The sequence below is a fragment of the Triticum aestivum genome, chromosome 7A (assembly GCF_018294505.1).
Source record: "Triticum aestivum cultivar Chinese Spring chromosome 7A, IWGSC CS RefSeq v2.1, whole genome shotgun sequence".
Lineage (NCBI taxonomy): Eukaryota > Viridiplantae > Streptophyta > Magnoliopsida > Poales > Poaceae > Triticum > Triticum aestivum.
Window position 1 is genome coordinate 6,653,101 of NC_057812.1, and position 13,794 is coordinate 6,666,894.

Consider the following 13,794-nt stretch of genomic DNA (forward strand, 5'->3'; position numbering starts at 1 on the left):
CGGCCTCCCCGAAACCACTCCCCACCGCCGGTCCTCCGCCAAGATGAAGAACAGCATAGGGCAGGTCCATCTTTACAATACATTTGCTATATATGTTCAGCTTCCTGATAAGTCCACAATTACTATCAAAACTCTTTACCCTCGCAAAAAAAAGAGAAAAAAATGGCTATGCAGAATGTATAGAGGGCAACAAAAAATAAGCCCAGGCTATCAATAGTATAGAGAGTGTGCAGTGTGAAGTGTAAATTAAATAGCGCTGTTAACTCAAGGCTTTGGCGTCATCATTCTCATACAAAATTAAAACAGTGCAAGTAAAAGCGAAATTCAAGTAACAGTTCAGCTGCCATCACACTTGCATTTTCTGAAAGCATCACACTTTCCATGAGCAAATACAGGTCCCACGGCAAAATAAATAAATATGCAAAACAATTGTGCCTATACACATCGGTTAACTTTACATGCATTGAACTACAACAAGAGAGAGAAACAAGGAGAGTAGAGGAGTAATGTGGAGGGTAGAAAAAGTAAGGAGTTCCTGTATGTTGTGATAATCTCATGAGAGCGTCCTAAAACTCTCCACGGGATCCGACTCCTCGAGCATCACCGCCGCCTGGAAGCAGTCGGCGGCGTCGGAAATCCTCCCGTCGAGCTTGTGCACCTTCCCCAGGTTGAGCCACGCCATCCGGTTCGTCGGCTCGACCCTCAGGGCGTCCGAGAGGAAGGCCCTCGCCGCCGGGAGGTACTTGCCCCCCTGCTTGGAGAGCAGAGCCCCGATGGCCACCTTGGACGACACGTGATCCAGCTCCGTCGCCGAGGCGTTCACGTAGGCCGCCATCGCCTCCTTGCTCTCCTTGCGCACCTCGTGCATGTAACCTGCATTGCATTGCATCGACTCGTACATCGATCGGGGTGAAATTTTGTAAGGGTTTGGTGACCTGAGCTTTCGGCTCACCTTCGGCTTCGAGTGTCGCGGCGGAGTACGATTTCAGGGCTGTGGCTTTCTGCAAACATACCTCGGCGTCCCTGGTGTGTGAGAGGCCGGAGTACAGATTTGCAAGACCTTGCCAGATTTCGAACTCGGTTACTCCACCAGCCTCTCCCTGAAGCATCGGTATGTGAACTAATGGAGAAAGTGCCAAGAGAAAAATAGTATACGGATGGTACTTTTTTTTTGCTGCATTTGATTAAGAAAACAAACCTCCACTTTTTTAGGCGAATTCTTCTGGGCCTGAACAAGAGCAAGGAGGACCCGGTATGCCTCCACCGCCTCCATGGGCGACGATTGAGCGACCTTCAGCTTAGCCTTTATCCTGAGCAGTGACCCTTGATCCCACTTTGCGGTCTCGTCTAACGCGGCATTGGTCGCCACTTCTGCTTCGGAGTATCTTTGCTGTGCGGAGAGGACTAGGGCTAGAAACCTCCAACCTTTCGAGACCGCTCCACCGGTCGCGTCGACAAACTCTTTGGCACATCTCAGCGCGGCGTTCATGTTCCGCTGCTCAGCGTATTGAACTCCCATGTCGAATATTAGGTTTGGGTTGTAGCGGTCAAGAGACATCGACTCCGTAAGGGACTTCATAGTTTCTGCGTGCAACATAGCTCTTTGGTGATCGGATGAAACAATCTTGGCCTTCTTACTCAGGCAACTCCCCAAGAAATGGAGGCCAGTGCTCTTCAGATGAACATCTAATGATTCCGTGTTTGCAATCGCTCTTCTTGCGTACTCGACACCCTCGGAGGCAAGACGGCAGTCCTCGCTACATATCTTGGCGGCTAACAGCAATGCCATTGTATCTTTTGGGTTCTCATGCTTATTCAAGGACTTCCTCAGGAAATTTAGAGCGACTTCTTTCTGAGCAACACCATAGTAGCAAAATGCTAGTGTGTTCCATCTCTCCGTCCGAGGATATATCCCAGGTAGAACCTCCTCCAGATGATCTGCAATAAGAGAAGGCCGGCTGCAAATCGACAATGCGTAGGTCAAGTGTTCCATCACCGAGGGATCCCAGTGGGTCTTTCCCTGATAAAACTTCTTCAATACTGTTGTGAGGAGTAGAATGGCTTCCTCAATATTTGTCTTGGGAACAAAAGTGCCTTCAGCTGGTGAACCAGAGCTGGGCGGACTCCACTCCACACAACCATACAACAAGAAAGCAGCAAATCTCTTTTGAATCCTTGCAATGCATTCCTCGTCGAGGTTCCACGGGCTGAGAAGAGCGCGTCTGTACGAAGCAAATGTTTCCTGAAGAGAGCCAGCTTTTTTCCAGGCCTCTGGGAGAAGTTCCACAGATTTATTGATAGTTTCTTGTAGCTTCTGTTCGATGTCAGGAGTGCCATTCTTGAACATACTTTCAACAGAATCGATGACGCTTTTGCATTGTTTAGCGGCCTCTGCATGTTCAACAGGTATTTCAGTAATTTGTTACAAGTCAAAGAATAAGCTAAAAAAAAGAACAACTTCCAAATGATAATTTATTTTTGTAAAACACAATTAAAGCAATTTGTTTTAAACTTAAACAACGGTATAAAGCAATTTTGTTACCTATTGATTTTCCTAGCTTCTGAAGGGACAATGCTTTCAAGTAAATGGCTTCGAGAACAAGAGTAGCTTCTGTTGTTTTCTTCGAGGATGATGGCTGGAAGCGCTCAATGGCAGCTTGAAGGTCTATTCCATCAAACACACAAAGTGCATCTTCTACATTGCCTTTCTGAAATTCCAGCCTTCCTAAGAGAGCTCTCGCTTCCTGTTACCGATAGATGTATAAACGAACTTGGTGTAATAAACCCGCAAAAAAATAACTTGGTGTAATAAACCCGAGAAAGCATGACGGTTGGAATTCTCCATGTATTAAGCTAAGTTTGAACTTCATTTTTGGAAATTAATAATTGCAATGGAGATCAATAGCATGGTTCATGGGAATAGAAATATGATCAGTTCTTCATAATCTGGACAAAGAAAATGTCCCTTTCTCCGTATGATTACACATCATTCAGTAAAATCTTGCTACCTATACTGGCATTAAGATTATTCACAATTCACTCACCCAATAAAAAGCATTTTGATTGACACCATCGTGTTATAATTCACTCACCCAAATATATAAAGAACAAAAAAAGGTGCATGTCTTATAAACTTGCCGAATAATTCGCAATTGGATAAACCAATCAATGAAATAGAACCAGAACTGAAATGGAATCACAATTCAGCATTTGACATCCCCAAGAAAGGAACACATTTCCCACACAAAGCCTCTCAAACAATATTTTTTGAAAAAAACGCACGACCAACGTTGGCATCTTTACATTTTCGGTTTATGTGAGAACAATCAAAGTCATCGCTTAATTGAATTGACACCATCATCGCCGGCAATACGAAATTTGACATAACATTGGCGGCACTGACCAAACACTTCAAACATGGCAATTTCTTGCAAACCAAGTTCACATCATAGCAGCATTATATAGGACAAGCACCGTACTACGTATCAAACAAACATTCATAAAAGAGTTTCAGATATTTCGGACCTCGTAGTTGAGGGAGACCGCCTCGCCGGAGCTGGCCGGCTTTGCCTCTGCCGCTGCCGCCGGCTCCTCCTTAGCAGGGGGAGACGAATGGGCGGCCGCGCTCGTCGCCGCCGCCGCCGCCTCAGGAGGGGCGACCTCGCCGCCGTCCTCCGGCTCCGCCATGCCGCTGCAGCAGAGGGATCGCACCGACGGGCACCCGATCTCGTCGAGCTGGGAGGTGCTCGGTTTCGTCGTCGATGGAGAGGAGCGGAGGCGGCAACTTCTTCCACGGTTCGCATGCGTACCCTTTTCCACTAATTTTTCTGTCTTCTATTTTTACTCTTTTGCGACTACTCTCTCTACTGCTTGTTGCCACGTGGAAAGTTCATCAGGAATACCGATAGAAATTTAAGGGAGTCCTTACAATTTTTTCCAGAAAATTCGAGCTAATGATAGATTTTTTTCTAAGACAAGCTAAAAATAGATTGTCTAGCTCCACCAATACAAATGCATGCATGGATGATCTTGAACGGCCACATATGTTGACCAAGATGTGATCGTAACCTATGCTTTGTCCTTGGCTGCAAAGAGAAACAACAGGGTGTATTTTTTCCACTCAAAAGAATTTTTGCTCAAGAGCAAAGCAAAAGGTGCTTTATTTTTCTTTTTTGCTGGTGAACATTGATAATAGATTTGAATCATTTTTCGCAAAATTGAAACAACAAGGTGCTTTGTTTTTTCTGGTGAACATTGATAATAGATCAGAATCATTTGGCTTGCCCACAAAGAACGCCTCTTCACCATCGAATGACCACTACCGTTGTTCCCCTACTGTAGCCGGCTTGACCATACGATGACAGTCGGGAAGTCTTCATGCATGTGCCCGTAAGGACTAGTGCCCTAGAGTCGTAGTCGTCACCGTTGAACCCTTCAATAGATCTGAAGCACCTGACAACAAATCTCGTCACACGACGAGAAACACTAAACTCATCGTAGCAAGGAGACGACAGAAATCTACGTCGGAGGTCCTTCAATTACGTTCAGATGAACGAACTTGAGGAGAATCGGAGACCGAAACACAAACTCGAGAAAAAGCGCTGCCATCCATCTGAGCGCCACACCTAAGAAGACTAAAAAAACCTAACCTAAACTATTAACCAGACCGAAAGCACCGGGATCCCTAACCCCGCCACCAGTCGTCGGAGCGGCAGGTAGAGGGGAGGCGAATCCACGGTCTCATTGATGAAGCCTGGAGGGGAGATTTACCATAGCCACCAAGGGATAGGGGAGTTCATATCACGGAAACCACACAATATTAATATGTCTTGGTGGTAAAAGGAATTGTTGCATCCTACATCTTTGGAAATTGAAATGGAGAGGGTCTAACTATTGTAACTTTCATGAAATATGAAAGTTAATGATGCATGTCTTGATTTTCAGCGCAAAATAAAATGTAACATGTGGTGCTTGAGTATAGCACATATCCGAGTCCTAGAGTTTCAACCTGCCAACTACGAAACAAATTGGACTAAAAACTCACATAACCTTTTATGTTACAAAAAAATGCATTTATGTGCCTTAAGAAAAAAACATAAAGTTGATATTCTGATGAGATTTTGAATGTTTGATTTGATTTTATTGGATTGCAGAGGGTGTTGGCATCCAGCAGAAGAACCCTGGCTCTTTTCCAGATTTCCGCTCTGGTCGACTTCCTCATCCAAAAAAGTGGAAACTGCAAAGTTTTCATGGCAGCGGAAGTATTTAAAAAATAAAATCAAAGAGGGCTCAAGAAAGTGCAAAATGCAAATTCTTTTGGGCAGCAGAAGGATTTTAAAAATAAAATCAAAGGAAAAAATGGAGATCCCTTAGCGGGCCTGGCCTGGCACCGGCCCGGTCCGGCGGGAAGCCGAGCCACCAATACTCTCACTCGCGCACCCGTTGGTGGCAGCCGCCGGCCCCCGTCGCCTCCTTCCCCTGAACCCTACTCCACCATGGCCGCCGCCCGCGCCGCCCTCCTCCGCCGCCACGGCCTCGGCGCCGCCGCCACCAACCCCGTCCTCTTCTCCGGCCACGGCCTCCGCTACCGCAAGCTCGAGGTCATCCTCACCACGGTAAGCCACCCCCCCTGCCCCCCTCCCCCCGCGACGCTCCGCTCGGTCCTCCACCTCTGCAGGATGCATCCCGCGATCTCGCTAGCCGCTTGCGTTTCCGGTCAGTTCGAGCGGGGTGCTTTCGATCCGGTGAGGCCGGTGCCGCCTCAGCGACAGTTTGACCGATAAATCTCCAGCATTTCTGAAACTTTTTAAGCTAGCAGTAGTATTTTTGACCGATAAAGCTTCAGTTTTGGCCTTTCATTTCAACAATGTCCCTAGAGATTTTAGATTGTGCGGGGAAGTGGAACTAACCTTTGACATCACCCATCGCTTGTTCACCTCAGACGATCGACAAGCTGGGGAAGGCGGGGGAGACGGTGAAGGTGGCGCCGGGGCACTTCCGCAACTACCTCATGCCCAAGATGCTCGCCGTCCCCAACATCGACAAGTTCGCCATACTCATGCGCGAGCAGAGCAAGGTTAGCTTCCCCCTTCTTTTCCCCGATAGAAATAAACATGCCGCGATGGCCGTGCAGTTTGGAATGCTCCGTCGCGGCTCACAAGCATTTGCTTACTAACTACTAGCTTACTCTGCTGGCTTTTGAGGCTCTGCTTTCCAGAGTTCGTTTATCAGTTCTTCATCTGCGTATTGAATGAATTTTACGAGCTCTCCAATACTTGTTGCATCTTAGTAGCTCTTTGGTAGAATAGGCTTATATACAACTCTATGCTACTTGTGTTCAGTGAGCAAGTTGGTGCTGAAGTTATTTTGGTTCATTCTAGTTCATCTCCACTGAAGTATTTGCTTCTTGTAAAGTTCTGTTACCGTAAGAATATTTACATTGTAAACTATTACTGCTTTGCTGGCTTACAAGTCTCTCATTTGTTTGATCAGCTTTACAAACGCGAAGTGGAGGTGGTTGTCAAAGAAGTCTCAAAGGAGGAGGATGATGCTCGGGTATGTCGTGCACCGAGTGGTTCTTCCTTTTTCGTGAACTGCAGTGTAGATGAGAGTTCTTAGTACACAACTAACTGACCTATCCTGTTCCTTTTCTGAAACCCTGTTTGCCATTCAACAGAACTTTTGCCTACAGCTGTCTTTGGTTGATTTGTGCACAATTTCTGTCTAACTGACCTCTCCTATTCATCCTGAAACTCAGTTTGCTATTTAACACCATATCAGTCCAGAGGCTGTTCTTCACTGGATTTGTTTGGTTTAACGCACTTCGAGTCCACTCTAAACATATGGTGCTGAAAATAGTTGAGATGTTGCCTTGGAAAGTCGTCTCTCTATCTGTTGGCTTTCTACTCCTCCGTTCCAAATAGATGACTCAACTTTGTACTAAACTTTCTAAAGTTAGTAAAGTTAGTACAAAGGTTTGAGTCATTCTATTTTGGAACGGAGGGAGTAGATATTATGTTTAGAATATAGTGCTTTTTAAGTTCATTTTTGCCACTGTAGCCAGCTAAGTTAACACTGTTCCAATACTGTTTTTCAGATACACAAGTGTAGTAGCTGTCCTCTGAACTGTAACGTCCAGCTCATTCCATTCCATACTGTGCATAGAAAAGATCCCTTTTGATGCTTACTTAAAACAACATTTTGTAAATGAATCCTGACATTGAAGTTCTTGTTTTCTCAGTTCGGTTAAATACAGATCTTTTATGTGTTTTCCCAGTCACCGGCCTCTTAAGTTCATTTCGTTTTAAAATGTTACTCATTTACTTCTCAACTCAACCATTTGAACAGCAAGCGGAAGAGAAACTGAAGCAGTGTCAAGCAGCAGCAAAACGGCTCGATAATGCTCTCTTGGTTAGTATGGTTCCACCAAATTTTGGAGTCCTGGTGCAGCATACTTTTGTTGATGTTCCAGATGGATAATCTTGTCCACTATTAGCAAGTGCTGATCAAAATATTTATGTTTCATAGGTGTTCAGACGGTTCATCTCCGAAGGGATCGAGTTGCGCTCTCCTGTAACGAAGGATGAAATTGTTTCTGAGGTTCTGCTCCAGCGCTGTCATCCGCTATTTATTCAAAAACATTAATCTGTAGGTAGTAACATCAAACTTTACCAACAGGTGGCGAGGCAACTCAACGTCAACATTTACCCAGACAATTTACACCTGGTGTCACCATTGTCATCCCTCGGAGAATTTGAGGTGCCACTTCGCTTACCGAGGGATATACCACGCCCAGAAGGCAAGCTACAATGGACTCTCAAGGTCAAGATCAGGAGACCCTAAGCACTTTCGGTGGGCGATCTTTGCTCTCCTTCCAAGGTGCTGAATGGTACCAAAAGGCCATTTCAGCCTTCGGATGAAGAGACACGCTGAAATAGACCTTCAAACTCAACCTTTTCCCTTTACAATTTGCTTGGGCCATCGTCTCGGGCGGGGCGATATGATCGGGCCTTTTGTTCCTACAAAAAAACGTTGAGAAATAGTGAATAATTTGCCTGGAGTAGGGGGCCTAGTATTGTTGTTGCTGTTTGACTTTATCATATTCTTGACTTGTTAGTGTGCCCAATCCTGGTGTGAAAGGGGGGAGATGGATATAAAGAAAGAAAGGTTGTGTGTGCAAGGCATCCTTGAAAAGGAGAGGCAGGGAGTGAAAGCTTCCTCAGAAATGCTCATTTGGCGTCGTCATCATCATATGAAAAAATGGCCGTCTCCATCGACGTTTTAGTCGGCTTATATTGCTCTACGTGTCGTGTGACGGCCTTTTGCTTTGATGTGGAAATGCTCTTTAATTCGCGCACGCATATTTTGTGCTTCCTTATCTCCCCCATTTGACTGAATGGTTATCAGTTGATCCATGGACCCCGGGCAATCATTGTCTTGGTCCTATTTTAAGATCTGAGCTGAATTACATTGACACTGACTTGTCAGTGGAGACCCATTGATCTCTGCGATCTCTGCTTAATCTTGTTTCCCATTTTTTGCCAGGCATTACTTTGAAAAAATTATTGCGGTAATTACGCGTCGACAAGGGCTATCTTTGCATCCAAAGTGCTAATACAAAATGTTGAAAGAGAAGGGCACTGGTGCAAAAAATAAGAGTGAAAATCAGCACTTTGGCAGTCTGATGAACTTTCATGTGGAGCTGGGGTGCCCAGATCCTCACTTTGCTTGAGCACTGCAAAATACCTTTCCTATGCAGCAAGAGAAAGCTGTAAAGCAGGTGATCTCACCTGCAAGGCATCAGGGTTGAGAAGCAACAGAGATGCCTTCTTTTGGGGAGGAAACAGCAGCCCAATTAGCAGTAGTGCTCCATTGTTAAGGTGCTGCTCAAGCTTCTTATATGGATGAGATGGTGTGATTTGTGGTCCTAGGAGATTTTAGTTTGGGGGTCATAATCTCCAACCTCTTCACAAAATAATATCAGGTTACATCTATCAATCAGAAAAAAGTCAAACAAAAAGGGTGGTCCATGATGTGATCTCCTCTTTTCTTTCCCCCTCCAACTCCTGTCTGATTGATCTACTCTATGGATCAGTTGAGTTTGGAAGAATGATTGAATTTTTTTCCCAGACATGTCACATTACAAAAAACTAAAAGAAATGAAAAAAATATAAGCTTGAGGTCACCATTGCAAATAACAAAACATGTGCAAATCAGCTGCATCATGTGATTAAGCAAACCTAATGCTGGTATGTGGAGCCAAATTAGGAGAATTAAGAAAGTTCACCTAATGTGTAGCCAGAGATATACAAATCAACCTGGCTGATAGGGTGTGGAGGGGGCCAAGTGAAATATAAGAAACTGGGGTGTACATGTGATGAGGGGCAAGCCCCATGTGACACCCATATGATTCATGCCCTAAGCACAATATACTACTACTGCTGCTGCATCATATCATAGGAAATAATTGCCACTGGTGCATTGGAGTGGACAAGAGATGACAGGCTGCTGAGGAGCTGCTTGGCTATGATAGAGCCAAATTCAAGCTAGGTTAAAAAATATCTCTCATGCCTTCCATCCAAGGCAGAACAAGAATGACATCTCAGGCCTCAGCTGTGTAGCCATATGTGGTAGACCATTAGTGGTGGTACTATGGTGAATGGAAGCTGAAAGTGAGAGATGAGGACAGCCAGCAAGACAAATCAAAGTGTCACAAGAAAGGCTTCAGCTTGCAATGATCTTCAGGAAGGCTCCAAGGAAAACCTCAACTTCATATAGAAACTGCTCAAAGGTGAACTTGCGCTTCATTTGCGCAGCCGAATGCAAGAGGACGGGGCATATTATCATGATACCGAAAGGTAATAGCGACGACTCCTGAAAGGATTTCATACAGAGGCTGCTGGCTGGGACAGGCGAAATCAGCTTCGGACTTCCGCTGAAATCTAGGCTTTGCTTGAGAAATTAAATTTGTAATATTGGCTCATAATCCATTGGTAGCAACTGCAAATCGACGTACCAACCGCAACTCTGAAAGCAAAACATATAGATGAATTGAGTGACAGCAACATTTCATATGCCATTTGAAAAAACAAACATGTTACTAACTATAAGCATGTACCTGTTTCCAGAATGTTCCTTAATTGGTTAACGAAACAGAGCAAAGCAAGATTAGGGCAATGCACATCATCATCGAAGGCCGATGACGACGCCCCAACCGAAACTTTCCCTTGTTTAACAGTAGGTATGATGACGAGGAGGAGGATACAGCATACATGTTACCCTAAATTTCAGTATTTGGCGCGCTACAGTTGCATTTTCCATGCCATCCCAACAACCCCACACTATTCAAATTGTGGCAATGTGTAGTAAATTGCAATTTCCAAGCTGAGGAAAAGCATACTTACATGATAATTCATGGGAGGAAAGAAAACAAGTGTGCAGTATGCAAATCCTGATGTGTGAAAGGTACTGGTACAATGGACCTGACTTGTAAATAAAGGCACATCACATTCATATCTACAGTTCATCTTTGATGTCCTACTCCAAAGAAAATACAGAGGGGACAAAGAAAAATCTTATAGAATTAGAGTTGTCACATCAATCAGCATAAAACCTTAGTTGCAGGCTGATTGATGCATACACATACATACATACTATACTCTGGTTTAATTAGGGATCTGTTGAACACTTCAATCAATCAGCATAAATCAGTTGCATACATATATATGCTCTGCTACTACAAATTATAACAGGATTTAACTGAACTATTGTTTTACTACAATTTTGCTTGGAAAATCCTTGTTGATTTCCAGTGGCAAAAGCTTAATAATTACAAAGAGGAGAGAAACAAAAAGGACTTGAACTTCAATCAGTCTGAAAATATGACTGGCATAATACACAATGATCACACTGGAGGATTACAATATCAACAATTAAAACGCGGGTTGGGGGGTTAACAGTTTTTCGGCATTTCGAATTCCCATTCTTCATGCCTCAAATTGCTAGTAGTAAGTAATATATCACACACCAAGATTGGCTACTACAGTAGTAATACTTGAGAAAGATTCAAGTTTTGGCAACAAGATGAACTACAACTGTACCGGGCTGCTCAGGCTCTGCAAGCAAGGGGATGGATCAGCACCGCCATGCCGACACCGACACCAGCTCCGACCGCTGCCACCAGAGCGCCAGCGCCGCCTGCTGCTTCTCGACGTGGAAGCCATGGTTGGCCGTGCGCCGGAGCAGGCACTCGGCCTGCGCCTCCGCGGCATTGCTGAGCTGCAGCGGCGTGAGCCCGGCCGACGCGAACGTGGACCGCCACGGGGGCAGCTTCTCGCCGCCGGTGACCAGGCGCTCCGCCCTCGGCCGCAGGATGAACTGCTCCACCTTGGCCGCCACGTCCAGCGACGCGCCGGGCGTGTCGAGCGACTCGACGAGCGCGGCGCAGGAGCGGAGCACGTTCAGCGCGTGGCTCGGGAGCGGCAGGTCCGCGCGGTCGCAGCCGTGGTCCACGCACACCACGATGGCGGGCCGGAGCTGCTTCACGACGCGGAGGGACGCCGGTGTCGGCCCGGAGGTTTCCGTGCCGACCGTGATGTGCACGGCGACGGCCTCGTCGGGCGCCGCGGACAGGCCCGGCGGCGGCGAGGGGCTGAAGGGGTCGAAGGCGACGGCGGCGAACTCGAACGGGATGCCCAGCTCGGCGGCGAAGCGCGCCAGGCTCTCCTGCGTGAGGTGGAGCTCCAGCGGGTGCCTCGACCCCGGCGACACCAATGCCGTGACCTTCAGGGCCGGCGGCGGCGTCGACGGCGCGGCCGTGCGGCGCCAGTGGTGCGCGAGCTCCTGCATGAGCGGCGGCCAGTGGCCCCCGAAGCCGACGTCCAAGTCCACGACGTGCACGCGGCGCGCGCCGGCGCCCAGCGCGTCGAGGAAGGCCTGCGTGGCCGTGAACCCCGCGAACTGGACGGTGGGCGACGCGTCCGCCAGGGCCTTGTGCGCGGCGAGCTTGAGCGCGACGTCGAGCGGCGAGAGGACGGAGCTTCCGCCTGCGGGCGTCGGAGGGAGGAGGCGCTGCAGGAGCGCGTCCCGGAGCAGCGCGGCGGCGCGGAGCAAGGGAGGGTGCCCCGGCGGGGCGGGCGGCGAGGGGAGCCGGTGATTGAGCCGCGCCAATATCTCGCGCGCGCCAGCGGGGTCCCCGGCGTCGGCGCGCCGCGCCGCCTCGAGCAGCTCGTCCACCGCCGCCTGGGGCTCGAGATCTCCATCTCCTCCCCCGACGGCGCGCGCTGTTGCGGTGGAGACGGGGAAATGGACCTGCCCCTGCTGCGGATGCTGCGGGACGGAGAGCTGCGGCGGGAGCTGCGGGAGCGAGAAGGCGTGCTCCTCCGCCTCCTCCCGGCGCTCGTCAAACGGCGGCGGGTGGAGAGGGGGCGGGGGCAGGAGGGAGGGGTCGAAGGGGGCGGGGCCCTTGAAGCCGAAGGCGTCGCCGTCGCCGTCCGCGTACCCCGCGTCCATGATCCAGCGGAGGAAGGAGCTGTCCTCCCGGGTGCCGTGCGCGGCGGCGGCCATGGCGTCGTCGCAGCCGCCGGAGGAGAGCAGCACGGCGTCCCAGTCCTCGGCGCTGATGGGCGGCGGCTCGGACGAGTGCGCGGAGGAGGAGGTGGGCGGGCTCGGGCTCCGGTTGTACAGCACCGACGTCGGCTCCGGCGACTTGCGCTTCGAGTTGGCCGCCGCGCCGCCGCCCAGGCCGCTGCAGGAGGAGGAGGACATGGTGGTGATCATAAGTGGAGACGGGAGGAGGTGTGCGTGTATGTGCGTGCGGTGGTGTGGCGTTGCGTGTGCGCGTGTATGCTTATGCGGTGCCTTTTCTTTCTTGGCCACCATTTGTTTTTGTGTCGAATGCTCTTTTATGTCCTCCTCCTTGGCACCATCACCATGGATGATGGGTGGATGGAGCTCAGCTCGGGTCGGGTCGGCTGGAGATGGGGACCTCGGGCTAGTGACTGAGTGAGAGTGAGGAGTGAAATCTGAAATGAATGGGCCGATGAATGCCCTCTTGGAAGGGGAAGGAGAGAAAAGGCTTTTCTTTCTTCTTCTTTTTTGGTTTCTTTTTCCTCCAAGAGAGTGGTGATTGTGCATGGTTGCAACACAACTTGCAACTCAGGTAGTAGCCTTTGCAGCTTGCACCGGCGAATTCACTTTTCTTTCTTCTTTGAGAGGTAGCCAAGTTCTCCCCTCCTCCGATGGTCTCGTCGGCCGGAATGGGAGTGGGAGGGGAGCCCGGGTCTTCCCTGTATATAGTTGTAGTAGACAAGTAGTTGGAGGTGCCTCTATGGCGACTGGCGATATGTCGACGGGGAGAAGGGTTCCAGTGCAAGCGAGTTACGGTCGGATCTAGATGTCAATGACTATTTTGGCCTCGGTAAGCTCACAGGGCTTCCTATATCTGGAGCTTGGTTCACCTCCTCCTCATATCTCTCATAGTCATCATGGTGGGGGAAGGGAAAGGGCTGGATCGAACGCCGGACGTACTAGTCCAATTCAACAACCCCATGTTCTAAAGAGTGGCGATTCTACTATAGGGGCTTCAATAGCCTTAATATAAGCCTACCCTCCGAAAATCCTATTTCAGCTAAATATACCACATGACCACTATATTGAGGTATTTTACATGCAACAATTATAATGTATTTGTTAATTAGGCTTAGGAACTTGATGTTTTAAGCCTATCCTCCACTGCCATGCTAGATTCACAGCTAGTTCTAGAGCTACGATGCTTACTAGAGTGCACTCTCTATT

General features: G+C 48.3%; 3 protein-coding genes across 3 annotated transcripts; 1 reads left to right on the forward strand and 2 right to left on the reverse strand.

Annotated features, from left to right (window-relative positions):
- Positions 1-366: 366 nt before the first annotated feature.
- Positions 367-3,856, reverse strand: LOC123151057 (protein NPG1). The gene is made up of 5 exons (XM_044570838.1): positions 3,526-3,856; positions 2,543-2,744; positions 1,199-2,391; positions 953-1,100; positions 367-873 (listed from the first exon to the last, which is right to left on the reverse strand). Exons 1-5 carry the CDS (start codon positions 3,685-3,687, stop codon positions 554-556), a joined length of 2,025 nt encoding a protein of 674 aa, XP_044426773.1. The 5' UTR covers positions 3,688-3,856; the 3' UTR covers positions 367-553.
- A 1,535-nt stretch (positions 3,857-5,391) lies between these two features.
- LOC123148396 (50S ribosomal protein L9) lies at positions 5,392-8,179 on the forward strand. Its single transcript, XM_044567794.1, has 6 exons — positions 5,392-5,615; positions 5,942-6,076; positions 6,493-6,555; positions 7,348-7,410; positions 7,528-7,599; positions 7,678-8,179. The coding sequence occupies exons 1-6, from the start codon at positions 5,496-5,498 to the stop codon at positions 7,840-7,842; spliced, it is 618 nt and encodes a 205-aa protein (XP_044423729.1). The 5' UTR covers positions 5,392-5,495; the 3' UTR covers positions 7,843-8,179.
- A 2,484-nt stretch (positions 8,180-10,663) lies between these two features.
- On the reverse strand, positions 10,664-13,011 carry LOC123148395 (scarecrow-like protein 22). The gene has a single exon (XM_044567793.1). It carries the CDS (start codon positions 12,877-12,879, stop codon positions 11,134-11,136), a length of 1,746 nt encoding a protein of 581 aa, XP_044423728.1. The 5' UTR covers positions 12,880-13,011; the 3' UTR covers positions 10,664-11,133.
- Between the last annotated feature and the right edge of the window lie 783 nt (positions 13,012-13,794).

Bases quoted from the DNA above. Each gene is read 5' to 3' on its own strand.
- LOC123151057 (XM_044570838.1), bottom strand. From the start codon at position 3,687: ATGGCGGAGCCGGAGGACGGCGGCGAGGTCGCCCCTCCTGAGGCGGCG. The intron at 2,392-2,542 runs GTAACAAAATTG...TTGAACATGCAG, and splicing joins GAAGCTAGGAAAATCAATAG to AGGCCGCTAAACAATGCAAA. The intron at 874-952 runs GTGAGCCGAAAG...AATGCAATGCAG, and splicing joins CGCGACACTCGAAGCCGAAG to GTTACATGCACGAGGTGCGC.
- LOC123148396 (XM_044567794.1), top strand. From the start codon at position 5,496: ATGGCCGCCGCCCGCGCCGCCCTCCTCCGCCGCCACGGCCTCGGCGCC. The intron at 5,616-5,941 runs GTAAGCCACCCC...TGTTCACCTCAG, and splicing joins TCGAGGTCATCCTCACCACG to ACGATCGACAAGCTGGGGAA. The intron at 6,556-7,347 runs GTATGTCGTGCA...CCATTTGAACAG, and splicing joins AGGAGGAGGATGATGCTCGG to CAAGCGGAAGAGAAACTGAA.
- LOC123148395 (XM_044567793.1), bottom strand. From the start codon at position 12,879: ATGGTGGCCAAGAAAGAAAAGGCACCGCATAAGCATACACGCGCACAC.